This window comes from Gigantopelta aegis, chromosome 8 (assembly GCF_016097555.1).
Source record: "Gigantopelta aegis isolate Gae_Host chromosome 8, Gae_host_genome, whole genome shotgun sequence".
NCBI classification, from domain to species: Eukaryota; Metazoa; Mollusca; class Gastropoda; order Neomphalida; family Peltospiridae; genus Gigantopelta; species Gigantopelta aegis.
In genome coordinates this window covers 36,405,690-36,433,514 of record NC_054706.1, presented here as the reverse complement: position 1 = coordinate 36,433,514, position 27,825 = coordinate 36,405,690, and the positions used below count along the sequence as shown (strand labels likewise).

At 34.8% G+C, this 27,825-nt stretch overlaps 1 protein-coding gene across 1 annotated transcript; it reads left to right on the top strand.

Annotated features, from left to right (window-relative positions):
* Positions 1-27,466, top strand: LOC121378283 (inorganic pyrophosphatase-like). The gene is made up of 12 exons (XM_041506380.1): positions 1-244; positions 5,013-5,131; positions 7,672-7,791; positions 8,459-8,545; positions 9,470-9,533; positions 13,129-13,191; positions 13,759-13,799; positions 19,484-19,570; positions 20,883-20,968; positions 21,442-21,511; positions 22,197-22,236; positions 23,932-27,466. Exons 1-12 carry the CDS (start codon positions 184-186, stop codon positions 23,961-23,963), a joined length of 870 nt encoding a protein of 289 aa, XP_041362314.1. The 5' UTR covers positions 1-183; the 3' UTR covers positions 23,964-27,466.
* The last annotated feature ends 359 nt before the right edge of the window (positions 27,467-27,825 follow it).

Genomic DNA, 27,825 nt, shown 5'->3' with positions numbered 1-27,825 from the left:
TCTACGTGCGCGCGCACCTGTCGGCTCCAGTTGAGTCAACGTGGTTTATCATCTGTTTTGGTCGTCGCTAGTTCCCCATTCCGGGTTCGTTCATTGCATCATCGTCATATTTCTGTTTTAAGCAGGCGTGTGTTCGTGCCACTACAGCATTTGAAGTTTTGCGGAACACATTCCACTGGCAACATGTCGTACTCTACGGTTGAACGAGGATGCCGCAACACACTCGAGTACCGTGCATTTTTCAGTAAGTTAGCAACGCTCATATTATTGAATATTTGACAGTTATAATTATAAGTTGGTAATATTGAGTGATGTCTCTTTCCTTTATGGTTATCTTCATGGTTATATACAATTAAGATTGAAGCACATTGTCCTGAACACACAACTCGGCTATCTGGACAGTGTCCAGGATATTGGTTTAGGTTAAGCCACTTATATAGTTATACTACTAGTTATAGTCCGTCCCATCCTCCTACAAAAATGTTTTTTGTAAATAATTTCAGTTTTGTTTGACGTAAGCAGGGCATACAATTTAAATTTTTGAGACAACCGATATGTCGTTCGTGTGGTTTTAGTGTTTACACGAATGATTTTCTTCGGTAGTTTAGATACAAATGCAAATTTTAATGGATCACGGTAATTAAACGTGAATGCAATATGAACGAATTTCGTAGCTTTTCTCCATCCAATGTCCCATCATAAATACCTTTTTTTTTTTCTTTTAGAGGGGAGTCGTTCTTAGTGCCAAACAATAATCTGAATGAAATGATAATAGACAGGGATTTCCTGGAAGCATTGAGTTTAATGCTTCCGGATCTGAACGGAAAGTACCGAAATTATGCGAATCCTATATTGGCCAAAATAACCGTTATTTTATTATTTTCTTCCAAAAACTGGGAAAAAAAATAGCAAACACGTCTTTTTAAATTTTCTGACAAACGATCGGTCGTTTATGTTGATATTGGTTTTGCATAACCGACAGACGAATTTGTAGTACATTCCATAGAATGAAAAAAGGTGTTTCCTGTGGGATGGGCTATATGGTCAGGGTTTCTGCTAGAGGATAAAATGGGTATGGCACCATACCCAAATTTTTTGCAGATATTATTTTTAAGTTAACTTTGACAAACTTATTGACTCTTTATCATTACTGTATGATTTTCTTAAGGCCATGAGAATGAAAGTTATAGATTTGCGTCCACCGCCCGCATGCCATGAAAGGTACCGCTGAACATTTTCATTATTTAAAAAATGTGTCATTATTTGCACAAAAAAGGCACTTAATGATCATCACACAAATTCAAGTTCCAAATCGTCAATAATGGTAATGTCAAGCAGTATATTCCGAACATTGACGAAAATTGCCGAACTCTTTGTGTCGAATGATGCGATTGGTCCTTCTGTTTTAGCACATCGAATAGACCAGTGGAAAACTTCGGCTCTCGCACGTCCACCTTTAAACATGTCAAAGACCTCATTTGGACTTAAATCTACTATGGAAATAATAGATCAATAAAAATAATGAAAAATTTATAAAAGCCTCATGTGTTTTTAATTTTTTTCGGACGCAAATCTTTAACTTTCATTCTCTTGGCCTAACCCTAAACGTAACCCATTTTCTTTCTGGGAGAGGCCCCCCATACCCTCTGTCGACAGTGGTTTATTCAATTCCATAGCTCACCATACCCAAAAATTTGTTTCTGGCAGAAACACTAAGTGCATATAAAAGGTACCTGGCTACTAATGGAAAAATATAGCGAGTTTCCTCTTTGAGACGATACTAGTATGTCAGAATTGCCAAATATTACATCAAAATATGATGATTATTTAAGGTAGGTAGATGCCCAACATGTTAAAATGACTTCAGACATTATTGTATACATGATTATAAGCGTTAGTGGCAGGCAAAACAAAAAATGTAATATTTTAAAAATAAAAAACCCTCAACAATTTTATCTCTCCCCCCCCCCCCCCCACCAAAGAAACCCCAGTAATAACAACAGATCTGCTCCCAAATAAACAATAGCCTACAAAACCAAGTCCACACACCAGTACACACGCACAACCAGAACATAACCCAGGCGAACACGCACATTTGAAGAAGAAAAAAAGTTTTATCTATGTGTATATATATATATACCAGTGACGTATGAAGGTGGCAAGGTGGGGGGGGGGGGGATGTTCACACAGATAGATTAGTGGCGTGGGGAGGTTGCCACACTTTTATATCTACACGCTTTTACACTAGTATTATAAAGCAAAATATCTATATAAAAAAAATTGGGCAAATGCCTCCCTTGACCCCCCGCTTCCTTCGCCAGTGAATATATATATATATATATATATACACACACACAACATACAATACCGTATTCTTCCTAGTGTGGCTGGTATAGTGCTCTACCTCTTGGGGAGCCAGTATAAATCAGCGGTTGCAAAACGAAGTACTAGTAGGCGTTGGAACTGACAGAGTAGAAGTTGGGGGTTTATTGAGAGATACAGACACTCAGTAATGGGGGCACGTTGAGGGGGGGGGGGGGGGGTGTCTATGGGCCGGAGTCTGTTACCACACACTTGTAATGCATATAGTTGGTGAAATTGTTGGCCCAAGAATAGAACAAGTATGATTCAGTGGTTTTCCGTTTTAAAAAAAAGAGCTATTTTCCACTTCGTGTTTTTGTAAATTCCGTTTCAGACTACAATATGTAATTAACAATTGAACTAACATAAGTTGTGACAAATTAAAGGGTCCGAAAATTGACTGGCGTCGACATGCTTTGCTATTTGTCAATAAATCAAAGTAAGCCTACATATTAATAGCGAAAAATCACATCAGGAGCAAAGGCTACAATTATAATAACTACATAAAGCATGATTGTCCAACAATTAAGTGCACTGCTTTATTCACCGGGGCTTAGGGTTCACAAAACGTAAACATTTATTTTATCATTCTTTGACAGTCTAACGTCGTCTGCAAATTGAACTATACGCATGACACAGCGGAAATAAAGTAAGATTGCAAAAATCAGCCATCCGTTTTTTGCTAAACGTTTGCAAACATATTTTGACGGGTGGTTCCTGAAATGGTCATTCGGTTTAATGAGTAGCGTAAAAATCTGTCGTCAAAGACAAGCGTTATCGACAAACCATTGGCTAAACTTACTCCTGCAACAGACTAAGTAGCCCCAAGTTAAGCCAGCAAACGTTTCGCTAACGTTCGCGAAGTATTTGATTGGTTCCCAATGTGACCATTTGGTTTACCGTGAAGCACATAATCCAGTCTAGCGTTTGCCAGTAGTAGTAGTGTGGCAATAGTAAAATAGTATTAATTTTTTTAAGTTCGCGGAAAATCGTAATTCCATTTCCAAATGTAAATTCCGTTTCACAATGGGAATTCCGTCTGTTTTCTGTGATCGCTGAAAATCACTGGGTTTAGTGTGCTCATGAATCGAAACAAAATATATTTTAAAAACAAAGGCAATGAGCAGTATTCATGGAAAACTCAAAGTTTTCCCGAAGAGATTAACCCATAGAAGCCGATCTATACATTCAGACAAGAACCAAGAAATTATGAACTTGAGTCTGAGCAACTGTGGCAAAAATAGATGTCGGAAATGAGGGTAGTAAACGTCGCATGCGATGCGCGACACCTTGTTTTGCAACCGCTGTAAATATCTATACCGTTACACCTTTTGTTACTACTTAAAATTTTACGCTATGAGCGATCATCAGGTAACGTGTAACCTGATGATCGCTCATAGCATGAAACTTTTAAGTAGTAGCAAAAGGTGTAACGGTTTAGATATTTTTATATATAGATATAGATATATTAGATATATAGATGTATTATATATATAGATATATTATATATATGGATATATTATATATATGGATATATTATAGATATAGATATATTATAGATATAGATATTTATATAGATATAGATAGATATATATTATAGATATGTACATATACATATTTATATATTATAGATAGATATGTACATATACATATTTATATATTATAGATAGATATGTACATATACATATACATATTTATATATTATAGATAGATATGTACATATATATATAGATAGATAGATAGATAGATAGATAGATAGATAGATAGATATAGATATATATAGATAGATAGATAGATAGATAGATTATATACACACACATACATACACACTATGGAATGCTTAATGGTTGTGCATATTAATTATTGCTGATAGTTGATCGCTGTTCCGATTTGTTTGCGAGCCAGACAGTAGAAACCTTATCGTTAGCGAGGAAGTGAATTCTGTATCGTTAGTTTTGTTAGGTCATAGTTAATAATGCAGCTAGTGGTACAGAAAATCGCAGCTAGTCATTTAGTCAAGTTAATGTACACTTCCTTTCGTACACAAACACATGCATGTTACTTGCAAATATCAAAACTTTATTAAGGTGTAATTTTAACGAGTTGCAAGCGACTGGAGCGTGTATGTGCCAGAAATAATTTAGTGGCTAATTGGGGCCGCTTAGCGCTATGCAAATCAAGGGCAGATAAGTATGTTTATAATAGAGGCTATAGTTTGGGTTTACAATGTACCACTGTACATATCTGGTGTATATATTTTACCCATTATTTTTGCAGGCCTGGTGTTTACAGAAAAATGGATGTCAACTAAAATGGAATTACTTTTTTTCTAGTCATTCTTTTTTTCTTTCATGTTTCAGTGTTCAAAAGTTTATTCTAATTGAACACTATCGTAAGACCGGATCTGATCAGATCAAATAAATAGGAAACCTCGACTTGAATATTTTTTTAAGGAGTGATTAATTTTCCCCCTAACTTAGATTTATTTACAATTTTTACCATATTGATATCATATACATGTATTATATTCTCATGTTTACGAGAGCTAAAAATTACCTTGCTTGAATTAAACTCAAGGGAGTGATAGTGAATAAATTACGAAATTGTCAGAAATAGTTTACACAATTTTGATAAAAGTATTTTTATTTTAGGTGGACCAAATGGAAAGATGCTGTCCCCATTCCATGACATCCCGTTGTTTGCCAATGCTGAGAAAACAGAATACAACATGGTGGTGGAAATCCCACGGTGGTCAAATGCCAAAATGGAGGTGATTCACTAAAAGAGAACTCATGCTTTAATTAAAACCATCGTTTGCTAAATCTCAAAATAAATGTCTTGCAAAAAACCTTTATGGTTATTGTCTGACTATCTTAATTTATCCATATTTAATCCCTTATGCATGTACAGAGCTATGTGAAATAAATGTAATATACGGGTATTCTAAACAGGGATATACAATTTCAGTGTAAGAGAATGTTACAGATTTGAAATAATACGCAACATAGTTTCACTGCTTATTATCTGACCATTGTGTTTAACATCTTTGATTGGCTGTTGTCGGTTTCTACGTATCTTCCATCTGTAGGGGTGGGATGTAGCCCAGTGGTAAAGCGTGCAGTCTGTCTGGGATCTATCCCATGTGGGGTGGGGGAGCATTGGGCTATTTCTCGTTCTAGCCAGTGCACCACGACTGGTATATCAAAGGCCGTGGAATGGTGTATATAAGAGATCCCTTGCTGCTAATCAAAAAGAGTAGCCCATGAAGTGGCGACATCGGGTTGCCTGTCAATATCTGTGTGGTCCTTAACCATATGTCTGACGCCATATAACCGTAAATAAAATGTGTTGAGTGCGTCGTTAAATAAAACATTTCTTTCTTTCTTCCGTCTGTCATCACTTGGCAGCAGCTATGCTACCTCAGACACTTTCTAGTGTATTTGCAGGAAGATTGTTTGTTTTGATTTTAAATGTTCAACTGAAAACATTGGCTCATTCCAAATGAGTGCAGTGGAGAGAAAATTGAAAAATAAAACATTCTGAAAGGTGGCATTTATTTATGTAGTTCAACATTTATGATGTTTGAAAAATGAGCAATTAACTTACTGTCGTGCACCTACTCCATTTGCGGCGACTGATAACACTTAGCAATGTTTACCAACGTTATTTAGCAACATAGGAATTGTCAAGCAGTGATGAATTAATTATCAAATAGGTGTGGTCGGGTTACAGGAAGTATACATGTAGATAAGTAATGAAAAGGTTTTTAACAAATGAAAAACGCATAATTTTAGAGTTAATAAAAAAAAAAAAACATGATTACTCCTGCTAACTGAGGGCAGCCATTTTCTTTTCTTTTCAAGGCGTCCTATACTGTAGCTTGGGGCGAAGTGACATCAGCTCCAACCAACTCCTGTATGCACAGTGTAAACAAAAGCAGTAATTTATGACAAGGTGCTTCTCTTAGATCAACCTGACTTGTAAAACAACATAAATGATGTGATAATATAATAAACTATTTAACTAAATATATTTCAAATTGCACTAATGGAACGAAATGGGGTGATAGTATTTTTTTCTGTTAAATAATCCAAAGGAAAAATTTACACCATTAGGCCTATGTTGGAGCAAAAATGACAACCCACGATACCTAAGTGATAAATTTCTTTTCTTTGGGACTACGTAATTGGTCAGTTCTGTGATTTTAGATGGGGAAGTCTACTTAATCAATAGTTTTACAGAGCTATTTACAGTAATAAACCATGTCCATTTCCATTTTAGGGGCGATAGGTAATATTACACAATACCGGTATGTATTTTTGTGTCTAGACAGCGGTAATTAATTGGCTCGTCTGGTTACCTATCAAATACACACCTGCCAGTCAGGAATCACAGGTAGAGGCAACTAACAGAATAGACCAATTAACTATGAAAACACCTCGTGTCTCATTTCAGTAAGTGGGTTAATGCATCCATGGACAAAACATGGTATAATTATTTCAACTTGTTGTGTAGTCACTTTGACACTGTTGGTTTATTTTGTATTGAAAAATAATACATACTTATTGCCGACTTACTGAGATGTATGTTATTACAGAAAATTGCAATGCATGCCTATTTTATCATCCTGCAAAAACCAGGTAGATTTGTTTCTCTAGTTATAAGACTCATTCCTGGCATTACGCATTAAGTATGACATAACCACCAGCTTGCCAGAGGGCGTATTCACTGGAATGGAACAAAATGGCTGCACCCATTACATATAACAGCCGTCACATTTAAAGGGACATTCGCGAGTTTGCTGCGATTTTTAAGATGATATCGACTAACAGACTTTTTGACGACTGTAATTACATATCAAATATATTTTTCTGCATAAAATACTAGTGGCTGTATATGAAATGTGTTTCTGATCGTTCTAATATTTATACTAGGTTAAATTTCATTATATTTCCTAAAAAAGATTTTTTTCGTACATACAAAATTATTTGAAGACAAAATCCAGTTTCGGCTTCTTACAAATATTAAGATGACCAGAAACACATTGAATATACAGACACTGATATTATAAACAAGAAAATGTATATAATATGTAAGTTTAATCGTAGAAATATTTTATTAATCAGAAACATCTTACAATGCAGCAAACTCGGGAATGTCCCTTTAACCGTTTTATTAATTAAATATAGTAATATCCTTGTTGATATTTTAAAAGCAATAATGTGCATTTTATATCATTGAATATGCATACCAGTCCAAAGGCCTTGCTTAAGCATTCTTTTAATGTTGTTTTATGGTTACATTTTGCAGATAAACAAGGAAGAGGCCCTCAACCCCATCAAACAAGATGTAAAGAAAGGAAAGTTACGCTTTGTGAAAAATATCTTTCCACACCATGGGTACATCTGGAATTACGGGGCATTCCCACAAGTGAGTTGGTGTACATGCATGCTTACACAAATATATCGTATATGTAGTTGTTTATATTTGTCCCCTATGGTACTACTTTTACTCCCAGAATATTGACCTTTGACACTACTGTTTTTATTATTATTATTTCCAGTGTCTGACAAATGGGTTGTGATATTCACTAGCCTGTTAACCCTAATCACTAGCCCAAATTCCTGTTCAAATGTACAGTGGGAGTAGCCCAGTGGTAAAGTGCTCGCCTGATGTGCGGTCAGTCTAGAATTGATCTGCATCAGTGAGTCCATTGTGCTATTTCTCATTCCAACCAGTGCACCACGACTTACATATTAAAGTCTGTGGTATGTGCTGTCCTGTCGGAGACAGTGCATATAAAAGATCCCTTGCAACTAATGGGAAAATGTAGTGTGTTTTCTCTCTAAAACTATAGGTTTAAATTACGAAAAGTTTGACATCCAATAGCCCATGATTAATACATTGATGTGATCTAGTGGTATTGTAAATAAAAACTTTCAACTGTCTTAAGCTGAATTCAAAGGGGACTAATGAAATATGCTGGTATGTACATCAGATGTCACTCAAGTTATCGTCGCAGGACATTTATTTTATTGCAAACTTACAACAATTATAATATATATTTGAGATTTAAATAGCTGTATATTTCTTACAGACGTGGGAAGACCCCAATAAAACATACGAAGAAACCGGAACAAAAGGAGATGCAGATCCTCTTGATGTTTGTGAAATAGGTCACAAGGTATTCCTATTTGGTTTTTTACTAGACAGGATGTCACTTAATAAATTGCACAGGCTTAAAAACAAAACTCATGTTGGCGACACCAAACGTTATTGGTTATTAATATTATAACATCTTTGCTGGCTGCTATTTAAATAAATTGTTCCAACTTTGTTGGGGTGCTGTGCTTGCTGAATGTTACTGTCTATAGGAGTCATAGCCTGAAACGGTATGGATACCCTTTCTTACATATAAAATCGATCTTCTTGGGCTATTTCTCATTCCACAACTGGTATGTACTATCCCTGGCTGCTAACTGAAACGAGTAGCTGTGGGTTTCATCTCTTATCTTTGTGGTCTTTAATCATATGTCTGACGCCACTTAATTGAAAATAAAAATGTGTTGAGTGTGTCGGTAAATAAAACATTTCTTCCTTCCTTCCCACCGTAAGTATCCAGCCAGTGCACTACGACTGGTATATCAAAGGCCGTGGTATGTGTTATCCTGTTTGTGGGATGGTGCATATAAAAGATCCCTTGCTGCTAATTGAAAAGAGTAGCCCATCAAGTGGCGACAGCCGGTTATCTCTCTTAATATCTGTGTGGTCCTTAACCATATGTCCGACACCATATAACCGTAAATAAAATGTGTTGAGTGTGTCGTTAAATAAAACATTTCCTTCCTTCCTTCCCACCCACCATAAGTAATATGGATAATAAGAATATTGGATAATTTTCATGCATGCCATTGGTGCATTATGTATGGTAGACTTTCTTCTTCTTTTTTTCATATTCTCAACCTTCCACAATAAATTCTACTTCAGGGAGAATATTATTAACAGCCTATCTGGTGTTAATATTTAAAAAAAAATACCACCGGAAATGGTATATATCTGTCAGCAGAAATGTTAATGATCATGTTTTGTTTTGTTAAAATCTTTTTAGATTCACAAGCTGGGTGATGTGATACGGGTAAAAATGTTGGGAACAATGTTGTTGATAGATGAAGGTAAGACTTAGTGTGTGGTGTCTACATTGTAACAGTCTGTAAGAAATATCCATGACTGCATGGTATCTACGTTTGTGATGGCTAAACGAGATATCAGTGATTGTGTGGTGTCTGCTTTATAATGATTAATGAAAGATATCCATGACTGCATGGTATCTACGTTTGTGATGGCTAAACGAGATATCAGTGATTGTGTGGTGTCTGCTTTATAATGATTAATGAAAGATATCCATGACTGCATGGTATCTACGTTTGTGATGGCTAAACGAGATATCAGTGATTGTGTGGTGTCTACATTATAACAGTCTGTTAGAAATATCCATGACTGCATGGTATCTACGTTTGTGATGGTTAAACGAGATATCAGTGATTGTGTGGTGTCTACTTTTATAATAGTTAACGACATATGCATGATCCTATGGGTGAACACTTAGCAGATATCCATGATTGTGTGGTGTCTACTTTATAACGGTTAGTGAAAGATATTCATGATTTTATGATGCCTACTTTACAACGGTTAGTGAAAGATATCCATGATTTTATGATGCCTACTTTACAACGGTTAGTGAAAGATATCCATGATTGTGTGGTGTCTACTTTACAACGGTTACTGAAAGATATCCATGATTGTGTGGTGTCTACTTTACAACGGTTACTGAAAGATATCCATGATTGTGTGGTGTCTACTTTACAACGGTTACTGAAAGATATCCATGATTATCTGGTGTCTACTTTACAGCAGTTACTGAAAGATATCCATGATTGTGTGATGTCTACTTTATAATGATTAATGAAAGATATCCATGATTGTGTGGTGTCTACTTTTTAATGCTTAATGAAAGATATCCATGATTGTGTGGTGTCTACTTTTATAATAGTTAACAACATATGCATGATCCTATGGGTGAACACTTAGCAGATATCAATATTGTGTAGTCTGTTTTATAATGATTAATGAAAGATATCCATGATTGTATGGTGTCTACTTTATAATGATTAATGAAAGATATCCATGATTGTGTGGTGTCTACTTTTATAATAGTTAACAACATATGCATGATCCTATGGGTGAACACTTAGCAGATATCAATATTGTGTAGTCTGTTTTATAACGGTTACTGAAAGATATCCATGTTTGTGTGGTGTCTTCTTTACAACGGTTACTGAAAGATATCCATGATTGTGTGGTGTCTTCTTTACAACGGTTACTGAAAGATATCCATGATTGTGTGGTGTCTTCTTTACAACGGTTACTGAAAGATATCCATGATTGTGTGGTGTCTTATTTACAACGGTTACTGAAAGATATCCATGATTGTGTGGTGTCTTCTTTACAACGGTTAGTGAAAGATATCCATGATTGTCTGGTGTCTACTTTACAACGGTTACTGAAAGATATCCATGATTGTGTGGTGTCTTCTTTACAACGGTTAGTGAAAGATATCCATGATTGTCTGGTGTCTACTTTACAACGGTTACTGAAAGATATCCATGTTTGTGTGGTGTCTACTTTACAACGGTTACTGAAAGATATCCATGATTGTGTGGTGTCTTCTTTACAACGGTTAATGAAAGGTATCCATGATTGTCTGGTGTCTACTTTACAACGGTTACTGAAAGATATCCATGATTGTGTGGTGTCTACTTTACAACGGTTAGTGAAAGATATCCATGATTGTGTGGTGCCTACTTTACAACAGATACTGAAAGATATCCATGATTGTGTGGTGCCTACTTTACAACAGATACTGAAAGATATCCATGATTGTGTGGTGTCTACTTTACAACGGTTACTGAAAGATATCCATGATTATCTGGTGTCTACTTTACAACGGTTACTGAAAGATATCCATGATTATCTGGTGTCTACTTTACAGCAGTTACTGAAAGATATCCATGATTGTGTGATGTCTACTTTATAATGATTAATGAAAGATATCCATGATTGTGTGGTGTCTACTTTATAATGCTTAATGAAAGATATCCATGATTGTGTGGTGCCTACTTTACAACAGATACTGAAAGATATCCATGATTGTATGGTGCCTACTTTACAACAGATACTGAAAGATATCCATGATTGTGTGGTGTCTACTTTACGACGGTTAGTGAAAGATATCCATGATTGTGTGGTGTCTACTTTACAACGGTTACTGAAAGATATCCATGATTGTGTGGTGTCTACTTTACAACGGTTACTGAAAGATATCCATGATTGTGTGGTGTCTACTTTACAACGGTTACTGAAAGATATCCATGATTATCTGGTGTCTACTTTACAGCAGTTACTGAAAGATATCCATGATTGTGTGATGTCTACTTTATAATGATTAATGAAAGATATCCATGATTGTGTGGTGTCTACTTTTTAATGATTAATGAAAGATATCCATGATTGTGTGGTGTCTACTTTTATAATAGTTAACAACATATGCATGATCCTATGGGTGAACACTTAGCAGATATCAATATTGTGTAGTCTGTTTTATAATGATTAATGAAAGATATCCATGATTGTATGGTGTCTACTTTATAATGATTAATGAAAGATATCCATGATTGTGTGGTGTCTACTTTTATAATAGTTAACAACATATGCATGATCCTATGGGTGAACACTTAGCAGATATCAATATTGTGTAGTCTGTTTTATAACGGTTACTGAAAGATATCCATGTTTGTGTGGTGTCTTCTTTACAACGGTTACTGAAAGATATCCATGATTGTGTGGTGTCTTCTTTACAACGGTTACTGAAAGATATCCATGATTGTGTGGTGTCTTCTTTACAACGGTTACTGAAAGATATCCATGATTGTGTGGTGTCTTCTTTACAACGGTTACTGAAAGATATCCATGATTGTGTGGTGTCTTATTTACAACGGTTACTGAAAGATATCCATGATTGTGTGGTGTCTTATTTACAACGGTTACTGAAAGATATCCATGATTGTGTGGTGTCTACTTTACAACGGTTAGTGAAAGATATCCATGATTGTCTGGTGTCTTCTTTACAATGGTTACTGAAAGATATCCATGATTGTGTGGTGTCTACTTTACAACGGTTACTGAAAGATATCCATGATTGTGTGGTGTCTTCTTTACAACGGTTAGTGAAAGATATCCATGATTGTCTGGTGTCTACTTTACAACGGTTACTGAAAGATATCCATGTTTGTGTGGTGTCTACTTTACAACGGTTACTGAAAGATATCCATGATTGTGTGGTGTCTTCTTTACAACGGTTAATGAAAGGTATCCATGATTGTCTGGTGTCTACTTTACAACGGTTACTGAAAGATATCCATGATTGTGTGGTGTCTTCTTTACAACGGTTAGTGAAAGATATCCATGATTGTGTGGTGTCTACTTTACAACAGTTACTGAAAGATATCCATGATTGTGTGGTGTCTTCTTTACAACGGTTAGTGAAAGATATCCATGATTGTGTGGTGTCTTCTTTATAACGGTTACCTAAAGATTTTCATGATTGTATGGTGTCTGAACTTTTTTTAAAGAGATATCAATGACTGCATGGTGTCTAGAGAGATATGCATGATCATGTGATAAATGATTTATAATTTTATCTTTTAACAGGGGAAACTGACTGGAAGATGCTGGCTATAGATGTGACAGACCCACTGGCACCTAGTTTAAATGGTAAATTTCAAACATTGATTATAGCAAGATCACATTTCTTATTGAGCGTCCTTCAGTCGCTGCAGTAAAATTACAAATATGAAGATATTTGTTTGGTTTGTAAAAGTAGATGCTTGAAACTAGAAACAAAGTTCACAATGAACACTATAGTATCACGAATAGATTTCATTCGTATGCTCAATGTTAATGAACTCTTTAATGATTATTAAACTGTGTTTTTACATATATATGGATGTGGCATTTGGATACAGAAATAACATCCAAAATATTAGATGGTGTGTTCAGATTATACGATTATAAATATGATACAAGTTCAGCATTAGAAAGACATCAACAATGATGTGAAGGTTGTAGCGTTATGTAATGGAGTGAAACGGTTCACAGAGTAGTTTGAATTTGATATGAGATACTGAAACATTACCTGGTACAGATTTCCCAGCTTTTATTTTTAAATAAGAAACATATCCCTGTTACATGATGTGATCTGAAGTTTTTCAATGTGAATAGTAGGTGTTTATGTTGAATTAGAGACTTACATGGTGTGATTTGTGCATTTTTTTTCTTCAGATATTGAAGATGTTGAAAAACACATGCCTGGGTTTTTGAAGGTAGATTTTTTTTAAAGTTAGAAACTTTGATGATCTGAGAACAGTGCTAATTTTAATTTCTTCGTACGTTTTAAATTTTTATTCAAAATCTGTTTACAGTATCCAATTTTCTATATTAAAACTGTTTATTAACACCCTCATAAAACAGCAGCTCAGTCTGAGTCATATCTCAGCAGATAATTAGTGTGACAGAGAATGTTACAGGAGTGGCTGGTATATATAATTTAATACAAAATGTGAACAAATAAACAGATAAATATTTAGAACACTGAAAATCTATTAGAAATTATTCTACATTTACATATCTTAGACCTATCGAATTCCATCCCATTAACAGGAAAGTGCTACTGTGCATGTTCAATCCAACAATGATATCAGTTTAATGACAGCATTGTTTACCTTGTCCAGTACAGAGTAAAATAACAGTAAAATGTTTTTAATTACTTACCTTTGTTGTCAATGAATGTAAAATTCCCTTGGAAATCCATCCTATGTGAATGTCACAAACGCGGAATGTATGGAAGACCACATGCATCATAAAATTGAGGGAACAACAACACAACAGATTGTCAATGAGGCAAATGTAAATGAATTATGAACATATGTTTGTCAAGATTATAACAGAATTATTTTTCTTGTAATTGGCAGTGTGAGCAGAAAAACCTGGTGTGGCATCTCACAACATTTTGAGGAACACAAAACTTCAGATAAACCCAGTGACTACACTTATGGCATTAAGCCCAGTTTACAATATAGACACATAACATATCCTTTATCTAGACTGGCTCAAACACAAAACATTTTTCTGAATCATCAATTTCAATGTCATCACTGCCATCACTGTCACATGTTATATCCATACCTATTTCTTTACAAGAGGGAGGGGTTTTCCTTGCTGGTACTTGGAACTGCTTCACATACATCTTGTACAGGTCCTGCCATCTTACTGTGGATTAAATCCTGGCAGCTTTTTCAATTTGTTAAATACTGGACTTTCACTGATGGCCTTCCCTCCTATTGTCATAGGTTCTTTGGTTGTTTTCTTCTGGGTTTTCTCTGTAGCCTTGTTCATTGAATCATTTTCTTTTTAAAAAATGCATCTGTGTTGCTATCTGAAGGCCTGTCTGGTTAATATAGTGTCCTGTGAAGACTGCCAACTCACAAAGTTGGCTGCTGGCAATACTTTACTTATTTAATGGGTATATTACTGTCTTCTTAAAACTTGGAATTAAGTTCTTTGATGAAACAGCAGTAGCATACAAGTTCTCCCTGATCATACTTTGTGATGGTCTGTGTGGCATTTGTCCTCATGAAAGCAGCACATTCAGCGTGTAGGTGTCTTTTGAATGACCCAAAACATCCAACATCCAGTGGCTGTGTTCGGTGCAAGAACAAACAAAACAATATTGTGTTCCCTGGTCCACTGTATCATTCCATTGTTGGTGTGGCTTGCATGCCCATGATCATAAAACAGCAATTTGTGTTCAGCATGACTTCCCATAATAAATTTCAGAAAATGGTTAGACCACCCTGTTTCTGACATTCTGATTTCAGTTCCTACCATACATTTTTCAGATAATTCTGTTTGCTTTCTCTTACCCTTGAATATAATAAAAGGTGGCATGCATGTACCCACAGCATTCCCACAAGCAATTACAGTGATTGTTGGAAGATCTGGATGATGTAATAGCAGCAAGCCTGCTACCCTTCAATGAAAGGACCTTGCCAGGTTTATGCTCTCCCTTAATGCCAGTTTCATCAGTGGGATGATGCATGTAAAAGATCCTTTGCTATTAATGGAAAAATATAATGGGTTTCCTCTCTAAGACTATATGTAAAAAAATTACCAAATCGGGCAAATGTTTGACATCCATTAGCTGATGATCAAATAAATCAGTGTGCTCAAGTGGTGTCGTTAAAGAAAACAAGATTTTGGGAATCAAGATGAAGGATCAAATAAGATGGTGGTGGAGAAGGTTTTCTGAGGTGGTCCATCGTGCCATCTGACTAACTCCATCTCATCCTGAAAATACTATGGCAAATAACAGTTGCTCAGGAGAGTTTTAATCCTAGAGTCTCATCCCTGTATTTTGAGTTGGCAAAAATGTCCACCCAATTAATTTATAATCTAAAACAATATAAGAACTGAAGCTTTTAAAAAATTTTGAACTACATTCAATCGAATAAAACTAAATTTATTTGTATATCACCTCCACTGGTATTCAGACCTTCACACTAAAAGCAACTTCTATTCTAACAGCCAGTGGGAGGAGCACTGTTACATATTTTTAGATGAACCTTAAAAAAATGCTTCTAAGATAAAATTAAGGTGTGCTTGGGGGCACAAGTGTGAATGTGCATCTCTGCTATAAAGGACCGCATTGGCGATGAGAGATAGCATCGCCAGTTTGATTAGAAAACCCACCTTATATACTCTGCTTTTAATATAGTGTTATATGCCCAATACCGTATAACCGGAAATTTTCGAGGATTTTTATTTTCGTGGGTTTCGAGGGTAAGTAGTCAGCATCGAAAATATAAATCCTTGAAAATATTTGAAAAAATCAACAAATTCTAACTGAAATATTTATTGTGAAAACCATAACACACTGACAATTTACCGGAACATTTTATTTCCTGTCATGCGCAGTCCACCAGATACGACAAGAGAATAGTATAGTCACAACAACAAGTTAGAATTTTTAAAAAGTTATTGCGTGAATCTCACTGTTTGTAGAATATAATGAAATATTGTTAAATTTCGTATATTGTTTTTGTCAATGTCCGCCCACCATCAGAGATTCTGGGGTGGATGAATGCAGATTTCAACATTTCCTGGCATATTTTTAATTCTGCCATAACTTTCATAATCCACCTTGCATGAATTGGTTTTATCGCCGAAGTACGCATTTCGATCTTGATGTCCGTTACAACTTCGCCGTGTTTCATAGCCAGGGAAACCTGCTTTGAATACCATGTGGTAAAATTAGACTTCATGGCATCCTTAAGTGCTTTATTCACACATATGTTGTAATTGGCTTTACACAAAATCAAAGACTGATCAGTTGTCTGTCGAATAGCATACCGGGTATCACAGTGGCCAATTAGGCTACAGGTTACTGTTCTATTGTTTAACTTTACATGTTGATAGTATCGAACAACTGGCAGCCGAAGTGAAACTTTAATCAACAATAGCAAGTATTCTCGCAATTAGACTTGCTAAAACTCGAAAATAAAATCACTTTCAATTTAGATTTGGCAAACAACGAAAATAAGAAACCTTGAAATGTTTTTATACCCCAAACCACGAAAGATTAAGACCACGAAAATTTCCGGTTATACGGTATGTGCCAAAGTTTGTCTTGTGCAAAGTACCACAAATTGTACCCAAACAGTAGGGTCTTCACGAGTTATCGGGCACAGGCAGAGTCTGTCAAGAATCGAGTCCGTTCACAGGAATCGAGTATCCGTCAAGGAAGAACACTCTCATTTAATCATATTTGTTTACGTCATTTTGTCATATACTTGCTTCTATACTATGAGACATGGAGGGAAAACAAGTCGAATGTGTAGAATGCAGTACAATGGCATGATTTGGCATCCATGTTCAGCTATGGAATTAAGATGCATAATGCTAGTTTACTTTATTCCTTAGTCTCATTAACATTATAGTCCGTCCCATACTCCTACAAAAATCGGCTCAGAAGTAAATAACGTGTACTAAATTCGATAGAATGAAAAAGGCATAACTGTCGAGTATTTAGGTCTCGGTTGCGTTTGACCCTCGAGGACTCGAGTCCAATATGTTGGACTCTTGGAGGACTTAACAAGCAGCTGTGGATGGTGCTCTACTGGCTGCCAGTCTTTCATGTATTTTAACAATTCCTGACATTCTGTAGGGTGTTTTTCCAGCATTATGTTCATAACGGCCAAAGTCCAGTTATGGATGTTCAAAAAAGAATTGGCAACTGTATGCTTTTCAACCATAAGCATGCCATAAGCAACACTAATTCTCCACCTGAATCCATTTCACTGCTGAAGTCCTTTTTCTTTTCAATATTACCTGTCCTCAAACAAGTGTATCGTCAAATAACTTCCAAACTCCGAATCGGTCAGCTTGATACAAGTATCGCATCTCGCCTCCGCCAAACAAGGAACTCGACAAGATGGGCAGAGCTCATGTGGGTCATCGCGCAACAAAAATTTCCTGTACCGAGGACAGGAACGTTGTCGACAAGCACTAACATCAGACATTATATAATTTCTACAAAGAGAAATAATTTTAAAAAAAACATTAACACATAACCAGTGACAGGGCCGCCCTCTTTGCAAATGGCGACCACACAATGTTCACTGGCAACAACTATTTTGGTAGGAAAACACATTTGAAAACAAGTGTTTACGCCAAAATAATACAACGAGAAACATAACAACAATGACAGACACTAGCGTGGGGGGAAATGCTCTTGTTTGAGGACAGGTAATATCTCTATAAAAGAGAAAACACTCCCAAGTTTTCTCCATTCTTACTTCCAACAGTAAACACAAGTCTATGACGGAGCATAACCAAATTGGTTCCTTTAATTTTAATGAAACATGACAGCCTATGCCATGAAAAACACTTTCTAAAACCTCAAATCTGGCAAGGTCTGCCAAACTTCCTTTTGTTACCACAAACTGTGCTCCCAGCCACCACCTGTTGTCATGCGCTCTATTACCTCTGATAAACGGATCATTAATACTAATTGAAATGTCACCTGCTGGTGCTGGAGTCGGTACTGCTGCAGGCGATTCTGGCTGGCTCCGTGTTGCCTGAGTTTGCTAGTTGTTGTCAGATTATGCCGTTTTCCCGGGACACGAGCTGGTGTGCCCTTCCTTTTTATAGGTTTTCCCATATTACTTACAAACAGATTATTAGGAAATTATATAATTTGTTTTAAAATTAGTTTGCAAAACCAAAACCTACGAGGCCAAAATCGGAAAGAGATAGATATATTATTTCCATGTACTGATCAGGATGCAAATCCAGACTGCATTATGGATGCATGCTCGGACTAAAGCACCTAAAGTTAATGTATTACTCTTTAACCCAATTTCCCTATGCATTAAATTGCAATTATCTGGCATATCAGGTAATATAAATCATCTTACACAGAGTTATTTGAAAACGTTGGATATATTTTCATCCCTCTATCAGTCTGAGTATCACCGCCATAAGGGAGATTGCCATGTGAAACCAAACATTTATCCATGGTCTTTTCTCCAATAGGTGTGGAATAAAATAAAATTATTATTTCTTTTCTATTTAATCTGACCTCAAACAATGGCATATTCCCCTAGGATAGTAGTCTGGTCCGAACATCCCAACAGCAAATGTGATGGCTAAAATCTTCCAATGAGTCCTCTGCTTCCTGTTCCGGTCACGTGACTAAAGCTTTTTTCTTTCTCCTTCAATGGTTTGGTTCGGACGTCTTTTTTTTCTTTACTCCAGTCAACTCTAAGCCATCAGGGATTTTCTATTGGTTTAGTCAAATACCTTCTTCCACATTATACCTATTTAATTACAGCTTTATGTTTTTTAAAAGTGTTATTTCCAAACTTTTAAATTGTTTCTTGTGCATATATAAATTGTATCTTATATTATATTAATATAGATATATAAAACTTGTTTCATTTTTTTTTAGGCAACATACGAGTGGTTCAAGTTTTATAAAGTACCAGATGGCAAACCAGAAAACAACTTTGCATGGGAGGGTAGAGCTAAAAATAAGGTTGGTTTGTGTGTTGAGATGTGGTATGCACCTGAAATAATACCGTATGTACCGGTGTGTGTTGAGATGTGGTATGCACCTGAAATAATACCGTATGTACCGGTGTGTGTTGAGATGTGATATGCACCTGAAATAATACCGTATGTACCGGTGTGTGTTGAGATGTGGTATGCACTGAAATAATACCGTATGTACCGGTGTGTGTTGAGATGTGATATGCACCTAAAATAATACCGTATGTACCGGTGTGTGTTGAGATGTGGTATGCACCTGAAATAATACCGTATGTACCGGTGTGTGTTGAGATGTGGTATGCACCTGAAATAATACCGTATGTACCGGTGTGTGTTGAGATGTGGTATGCACCTGAAATAATACCGTATGTACCGGTGTGTGTTGAGATGTGGTATGCACCTGAAATAATACCGTATGTACCGGTGTGTGTTGAGATGTGGTATGCACCTGAAATAATACCGTATGTACCGGTGTGTGTTGAGATGTGGTATGCACCTGAAATAATACCGTATGTACCGGTGTGTGTTGAGATGTGGTATGCACCTGAAATAATACCGTATGTACCGGTGTGTGTTGAGATGTGGTATGCACCTGAAATAATACCGTATGTACCGGTGTGTGTTGAGATGTGGTATGCACCTGAAATAATACCGTATGTACCGGTGTGTGTTGAGATGTGGTATGCACCTGAAATAATACCGTATGTACCGGTGTGTGTTGAGATGTGGTATGCACCTGAAATAATACCGTATGTACCAGTGTGTGTTGAGATGTGATATGCACCTAAAATAATACCGTATGTACCAGTGTGTGTTGAGATGTGATATGCACCTAAAATAATACCGTATGTACCGGTGTGTGTTGAGATGTGATATGCACCTGAAATAATACTGTATGTACCAGTGTGTGTTGAGATGTGATATGCACCTGAAATAATACTGTATGTACCGGTGTGTGTTGAGATGTGGTATGCACCTGAAATAATACTGTATGTACCAAGTAGATTATTAAAACAGGAAACTACATTTATTTCTATCTATTTACATGCATACATTTCTCGTTAGCAAGTTATGGCAATAATTCAGAATTTTATTTTTTTGATGTACTAGTTATAATTTCGACAAAGGGAACCCATGTTTTGTTGTTGTTTTATTTTGGGCTTTTTCTTTGTGACTACTGGAAATAAATAAAATTAAAGAGTTACTGGGTCAGTTTTTGAAACTTAATTGTAGTGTTTATAGTTGTTACTTTAAAATCAGTATTGCATTTTTATTACTTGATTTCTGTTTATTTTCAGGCCTTTGCAGTGGATGTTGTTAATGAATGTCATAACCAATGGCAGGCATTGATTGGTAACACTGTGGATAACGGAGGGATTGCATGGTAAATTATAACAAAACTTGTTTACCACTAAACATCTTTGTATAATTGTTTTTTTTTTTTTTTTAGCTTAATACAAAAATATAAAAAGAAATATTGAATACATAATTATGGACAGTGTATGACAACACAAAATGCAAATATGACAATTTCACTAAACTATCTTGGAGCTGTGAACTTTGCAGTGTCATATTTCATTAGGTAGTAAAGTATTGTGATAATTGCATCTGATACAAAGCTTGGTGAAAATGGTCTACACCAAATAAATATCTGGGGTTGAAAGGTGATCAATTTTGACAGTTGTCACTGTATGTTGACTGATATATAATTTGAGTAACCTCACATGGCGGGTTTAAAAAACTAAAAAACTTTGTGACATTATCTGGCAGTGAACTGCTGTTATTGGAATACTATTCTCAACTGACCGTTTGAAGTGATGTGAAGTTGTTCGAGTTCTGTGTATTATTAATTTACAGTGAGACAACCACAGTGGCAGGGAGTCCATACCTTATTGAACCAGAAAAGGCTCAGGAAATATGCCAGAACGTGAGAAATTGTTTATTATATTTGTAGTGTCTGTTACTTTATTTATGCCACAGTATCAGAAATTGTTTATATTTATGGTGTCTGTTACTAAATTTATGCCAGAACATTTTAATTTGGCAATAGTGTTTTTCATTTAATTTCAACACTGCAGTTTAGTTTATTAACTTGTTTTTTTGTAATCCAAGATGGCCTGAGATTGGGGAAAATACCCCAATGACTGAAATATTTTTAAATAATAAAATAAATGAATAGAACCCCTTCATCTTCTTTTAAACAGATCTTTATACTTGTTATACATATTTATAAAACAAAATTGCAGATACTTTTGTTTTAGTTATTACATTTGATATATGGTTTTGTGTACAGGAAAGAGTCGACTCTCTCTCAAGAAGTATTAATGGGCAAATGATAGTGAAAATAAAGTCTGAATGTAACTTTAACGAATCATTTTGTGTACAAAAAAGAGACGACGAGAGAGAGAGAGAGAGAGAGAGAGAGAGAGAGAGAGAGAGAGAGAGAGAGAGAAGTATTAATGGACAAACGATAGTGAAAATGAAAGAAATGTTTTATTTAACGACTCACTCAACACATTTTATTTACGGTTATATGGCGTCAGACATATGGTTAAGTAGTGAAAATGAAGTCTGAATGTAATGTGAATGAAGATTGTGTTTTGTTTTTGTAGGCTGCTACCCCTGGAGCTGCTGAAGCAATAGATGCCGAAGGTGAGTTTGACTTGTGCTTAGTACATCTACAACATATATAGTCTGTCTGTCTGTTTTGTTAATGACACCACTAGAGTACATTGATTTACTAATCATCGACTATTGGATGTCAAACATTTGGTAATTTTGACATATAGTCTTAGAGAGAATACCTGCTACATTTTTCCATTAGTAGCAAGGGATCTTTTATATACACCATCCCATAGACAGGATAGCACATACCACAGCCTTTGATATACCGGTCATGGTGCATTGGATGGAACGAGAAATAGCCCACAGACTGGGATTGATACTAGACCAACCGCACATCAAGCGAGCACTTTACCACAAGGCTACGCCCCGCCCCACAACATGTACAGAATATATATATATATATATATTCTGTGTCAGTGTTAGGATCTCAGTTGTGTAACAAAACACTAGGGTAATAAGCCAGCTAGTTTTGTTTTAAGTTAAATACTGGTGAGTTTATCTGTAATAAATTCTAAAGCATTCCGTTGTTAAAGAGTCGATGGTTAACTGAAAACAAAGAGATGGGGGTCCACAAGTATTCCTAATGTACATGTATTTTAATGTTAAATTGACTGCATGTCAGAATTACCAAATGTTTGATATCCAATAGCCGATGATTAACCTTTAGACTACTGGATTAATTTTTAACAAAAACCACGTTGAGTGGGTACAAGTTTATAATTTTTACTCACATATATTCACTTAAATGTTTCATAAATACATGAAATAAAGTTCATATATGAATCGGTAAGTATTATTTTCGTGTCTTTTTTTTGTAATTTTTATTATTTTAGATCGGCTAATGGTGATTAAAATTAGGCAAAAAATCTAAAAAGTTGCGTTTACTTACGGGCATTTGTGGCCAGCTGTCCAGTATTTATGTCCATTATTCCCGATAACAGTGGTTTTCTGACCATATTTTTTTTTAAAACGCGAACTACGATTCATATTGCAATATTTGGTAATTTTTGTTGTTGGTAAAACTATCAAATTTATTATCAAATTAGCTGTTACAATCAGCTATCGATCCCTGAAAATTACCGCGACGTGCCGCCATTGTTGTCAAGCGAAAATACTTGCCGAAAACAACTTTTTGAACTCAAAATTTCAAGGTATTTTCAATTGAAAAAATCTAAACAAAAACCACCATTTTGAAAAAAAAAAAAAATTCTTTAATTATATTTCCGTTTCCGGTGAGTGTCGTGTGCAAAACGGTGGGAAATATGAATTGGGGAATGCACTGTGTACAGTGTACAGTATATCGACTGACGTGACGTCGGGCGAGATATCTCGCCTGCAGTAGTCAGAAGGTTAATTAGTCAGTACTCTAGTGGTATTGTTAAACAAAACAATTTTTACAAAAATATCTCAACTTGGATAACCCATCTAGGGGGAACAAAACTTTATTTACCTAGTGAACAGTTATTATGCAAGCATTATAGTAATGAATAAGAGACTTTAAATTTAAATAAATTTTAAATAGATAAAGACAAATCTGCCATTATGAAAAATAGTTTTGAAAAACCCAGATGCTCCAAATGATGGTACACTGTAAATAAAAAAAAATACTAAGTTTTTCAAGACCCTTTAGAAACATAATAAGCACACCTGATTTTTTTACATTTTATTATTAAAATGTGTTGTGATTTAAATAGTAAGGAATTAAACCATTTTATTTTTCAGTGGACAAGTGGTACTATGTTATAAAACAGTGAACTATTAGCTCGAAGGATATGTTAGTTAAAATCTCAAGGAAACGTTTTACAGCATCCCGATTCCATCCTGTATTCCCAGCGACTAAAGGAAGAAACACTCACCAGTCATATCACAGTATTTACGTACTTTTAATGTGTGTACTAACACACAATAGACTTTTAGCTTATTTATTTAATATAAACTAGATATTAAATTCTTCAAGTGGTCTTTTTAAAATGTATATCTGGGCCATTCAAAACCGATTTTAAGTTTTTGTTTCAGTTTAAGCTTTGATTTATTTATTTTTAATAAAATTTTTGAAGTTGTACGTAATGTTTGATTGACTTTTTAGAAGTGATATCTCTCATGTCAGGGATAACAGTTTGTTCAGTAAATAAACAAAGTGTTTAAGAGTATTTACAATTAAAATATTTTGTTTAGTTCTTTTACATTCTGAATACAGTTTTGATTTCACCTCTTGATTTGTAAACTGAAATATTGATATGTACATATGTGTGGGTGATTTTCTGAATTGGTCATAACGGGAACAAATATATATAACAAATATATATATATGTGATTATCATGACAATGTTTTTGTTAATGTATACATTTTTGAGGGTGGGGGATGTTGCCAAAAGAACCAGGAATTTATAAAAATGCTCAAATAATGTTTTGCTATGTATAATTTTCTTTATTGACATTGGTTAACTTCAATTTTTTCAACCAAATCTTTAGTCACTCTTTTTGGACTTAAATTTTCATTTTGGTTTGAATGTTTTAGGGTTTTGTTTTTAATTTATATTCAGTTATGGTATAGATTATCTGATATAGTAGGATTACAGATATCTGTTAAGCTGTTGAAGATCTCTCTGGGATAAGTATCTTCCAGCTTAATGCTGGTGGCGTACCACTTTTTCATAAAGAGTAGTTTTTTCGTGATTGAAGTGTATTGACCTTCAATCCTTTGATCATGTCAGTTGAAAACTTAAAAGTCACATTTTATTTACCTTCAGGTGCCTTTTCATAGAAATATTTAGATAATTGTACAAAAAGTCCTATTGTTATTTCTCATTTCTTCTTTGTAAAATTATAAACTGTATTTTTTTTGTATATGAGTCAAATAAGTTTTGGATCTGAATCGTGTTTATCTGGATACTGTAATATGCTTATGACAATGGTGTTCCTTGTTCACAATGGTTGTGGATTTAACCTGTATTAAGCATCCACATAAGGGCGAGAGACCTCTGATGACAGGTGGCTGCTAATACAGGTTCTGTTGTGGAATCTTAGTAAAATAGATGGCTAGATAAAGGCATTATCCTGACATTGACGTACATTGTAACATAAAACAGGCTAACCAATGCTTTTTAATGATAAACAATATATATTAGGACGTAAATGTAGTTTAAGACACTACAAACATCAGTGCAACCAGAAATACATTGGATTTAGACATTTAGGGAGAATTTTGTAAATTTGGCCCTGATATTCCAAACAGGAATACTGTCAGCCTCTTGGCTTAACTGCCTAACTGATGTTTAAAGCTTTTGAGACAAATGGAAAAAACTGATTTTTATACAAACAGAAATAACTCTGTCTAGGGGCAGCTGCAGGTTTCCTCAACCAGGTCTCTCAACCAAGTGTCGGAATAACTGCATGTTAACTTAACAGTAATAAACTATGACCATTAATGTTGTTAAGACACCAAATAGCCATAGTTTGTTAATGTGTTGAAGTATTGGTAAACAAATATTACATTACTTTTCTATTATCCATGAGCCTATGGAACAACATGTTATAATACAAACTTCACTAAACTCCATTGAAAACAAAACATGTTGAGGTCTGTTTTATTGCAACTTTTGCTTACTTTATAATCATAGTATATAATTTAAAACAAAAGTAGTATTAAAAAAAATATTGATAGGAAGGTAAATCTAATTTAAGCTGCTACAATATTTTTAATATATGGACACTGATACTTTAAACAAGAAACTGTAAATAGGATGTTTTTAGTCATAAAAAGACTTTAGTGTGTAGAAAAATGTTACAGTGGCATCGCCGTCGGGATAATCCCTGTAATGAACGATGACAACTGCTTGAGTAAATATTTACTTGCCAAATTTAGTGCTCATTACAAAGTGCTTTTTATGCTTTTAACATTAATTGTTTAAGGCAAAATAAAATTTTGTGAATAGCCTGCATTTTTGTGTTGGTTTTTTGATAGTAGATTTTACAATAGTTATAAGTGAGAATATATATATAAATAAATATATTTATGTATATAGGTCAGTTCAGTTGTTGGTGATAAACAGAATGCTTCTAAAATAGGTGTATATTAGCTCTTGTTTTTCTTGCCCTTATTTAACAGCCTCTTGCAGAGTTTCAGATTTTTAGCTATTAACATAGATCATTCTTTAATTTCCCATTAGGTTTTGCTCAGATACATATCTCTTAAAAGTGCTAGCAACTCAGGGTTTTTGTTTTGCTTTTGGGTTTTTGTGTGTTTTTGTTTGTTTTTTAAGGGGAGAGGGGAATATTTTTGGGTTTTTTATTAACTTTATTTATTACATACAGATTTTATTACCTGTTTTCATATTTTTGGGATTGTTTGTTTTCTATAAGTTTAATGCTATTTTGAACTAAACTGTACCTTACAAATACACGTGTTTACCAACCGGTAGTTGGTTGAGGGTTAGTTGTAGTAGATTTTTCTTTTTTCATGCTTGGTGCTCTTTGCTGGGTCATAGATAAACTAGACAGATCCACGTGTTGATGAGCACCTCAGTATGAACTATATTACTATTTTATAAATATCTAAATAATCAGTGTGGGTATTTACAGTGACCAATAGAAATAGGAATGCTGTTGTCTACAGTGTAGCTGGTATAACTGTCAACAGTTTGGTTTTTTCTCCAATACATTAAGGTGGAATAGTTTGTTTAATAAATACCTAGGTAGTTTTTAATATATTTATATAACAGAAATATGCTTGTTCATGGAAACAAAGTTTGTAAATACTTCTTTTTAGTTTGTACACTAATGATTTTAGATTTAAAAATGAAACAAAAAACACTGCAAATCTTATTCAACTTTAATTTTTTTTAAACCAAGAAAACCACATCTAATACCTATAAGATATATTACAGTGCAACTCGTCGAAACCAGACCCTCAGTAAACCAGAATTTCCTCAAAACTGGACATTTTTCATGATCTCCATTTTAATATCTGAACAGAATCGAACCTCTCTAAACTGAATACCCTTAAAGCTGGACGTTTTACTTGTTCCCAAGGGTGTCTGGTTTAGTGGGGTTTCACTGTATTTGAGTTTTGTTCCAGTATTGTTTGACTTAAGTGAGCTGCTGACTAAGTACCAAATGCAGTCAAATAATACTGTTGTTATAGTAATAAATCTTATGTTGTGAAAGCGTCACATTGTGTGGAAATGCAGAAATACGTTATATTTTTCTGTCAACCATATTAACTGCATATATGAAATTAAAATAAATATTTACATGACTATTGTTTATTCTCATTTTTTGTAGTAAACACTAGCCAAACTACATGATCATCGCATGTTTTTTGGTAGGTGAGACTCGACTACAGTAGGGTTGGGTGAACTGTGATATTGTTTTGGAGCAGAGTTGTTGGTATGGCCATTTTGTCTGTAAAATCCAAATCTGATGGAATTTGTTTTACCTATCTCGAAGTTTGATATTGGTAAATGGCAAACATTCAAAATGACGGCCAAATGGTATAATTTTTCACAACATTATGAGTATTTTTAATACACTGTGGCTTGTAATAAATGATTTCTTACGTTTTTCAGAATGGTGATTTGAAATATGATGCCAAACATTTGATATGAAGCATGGATA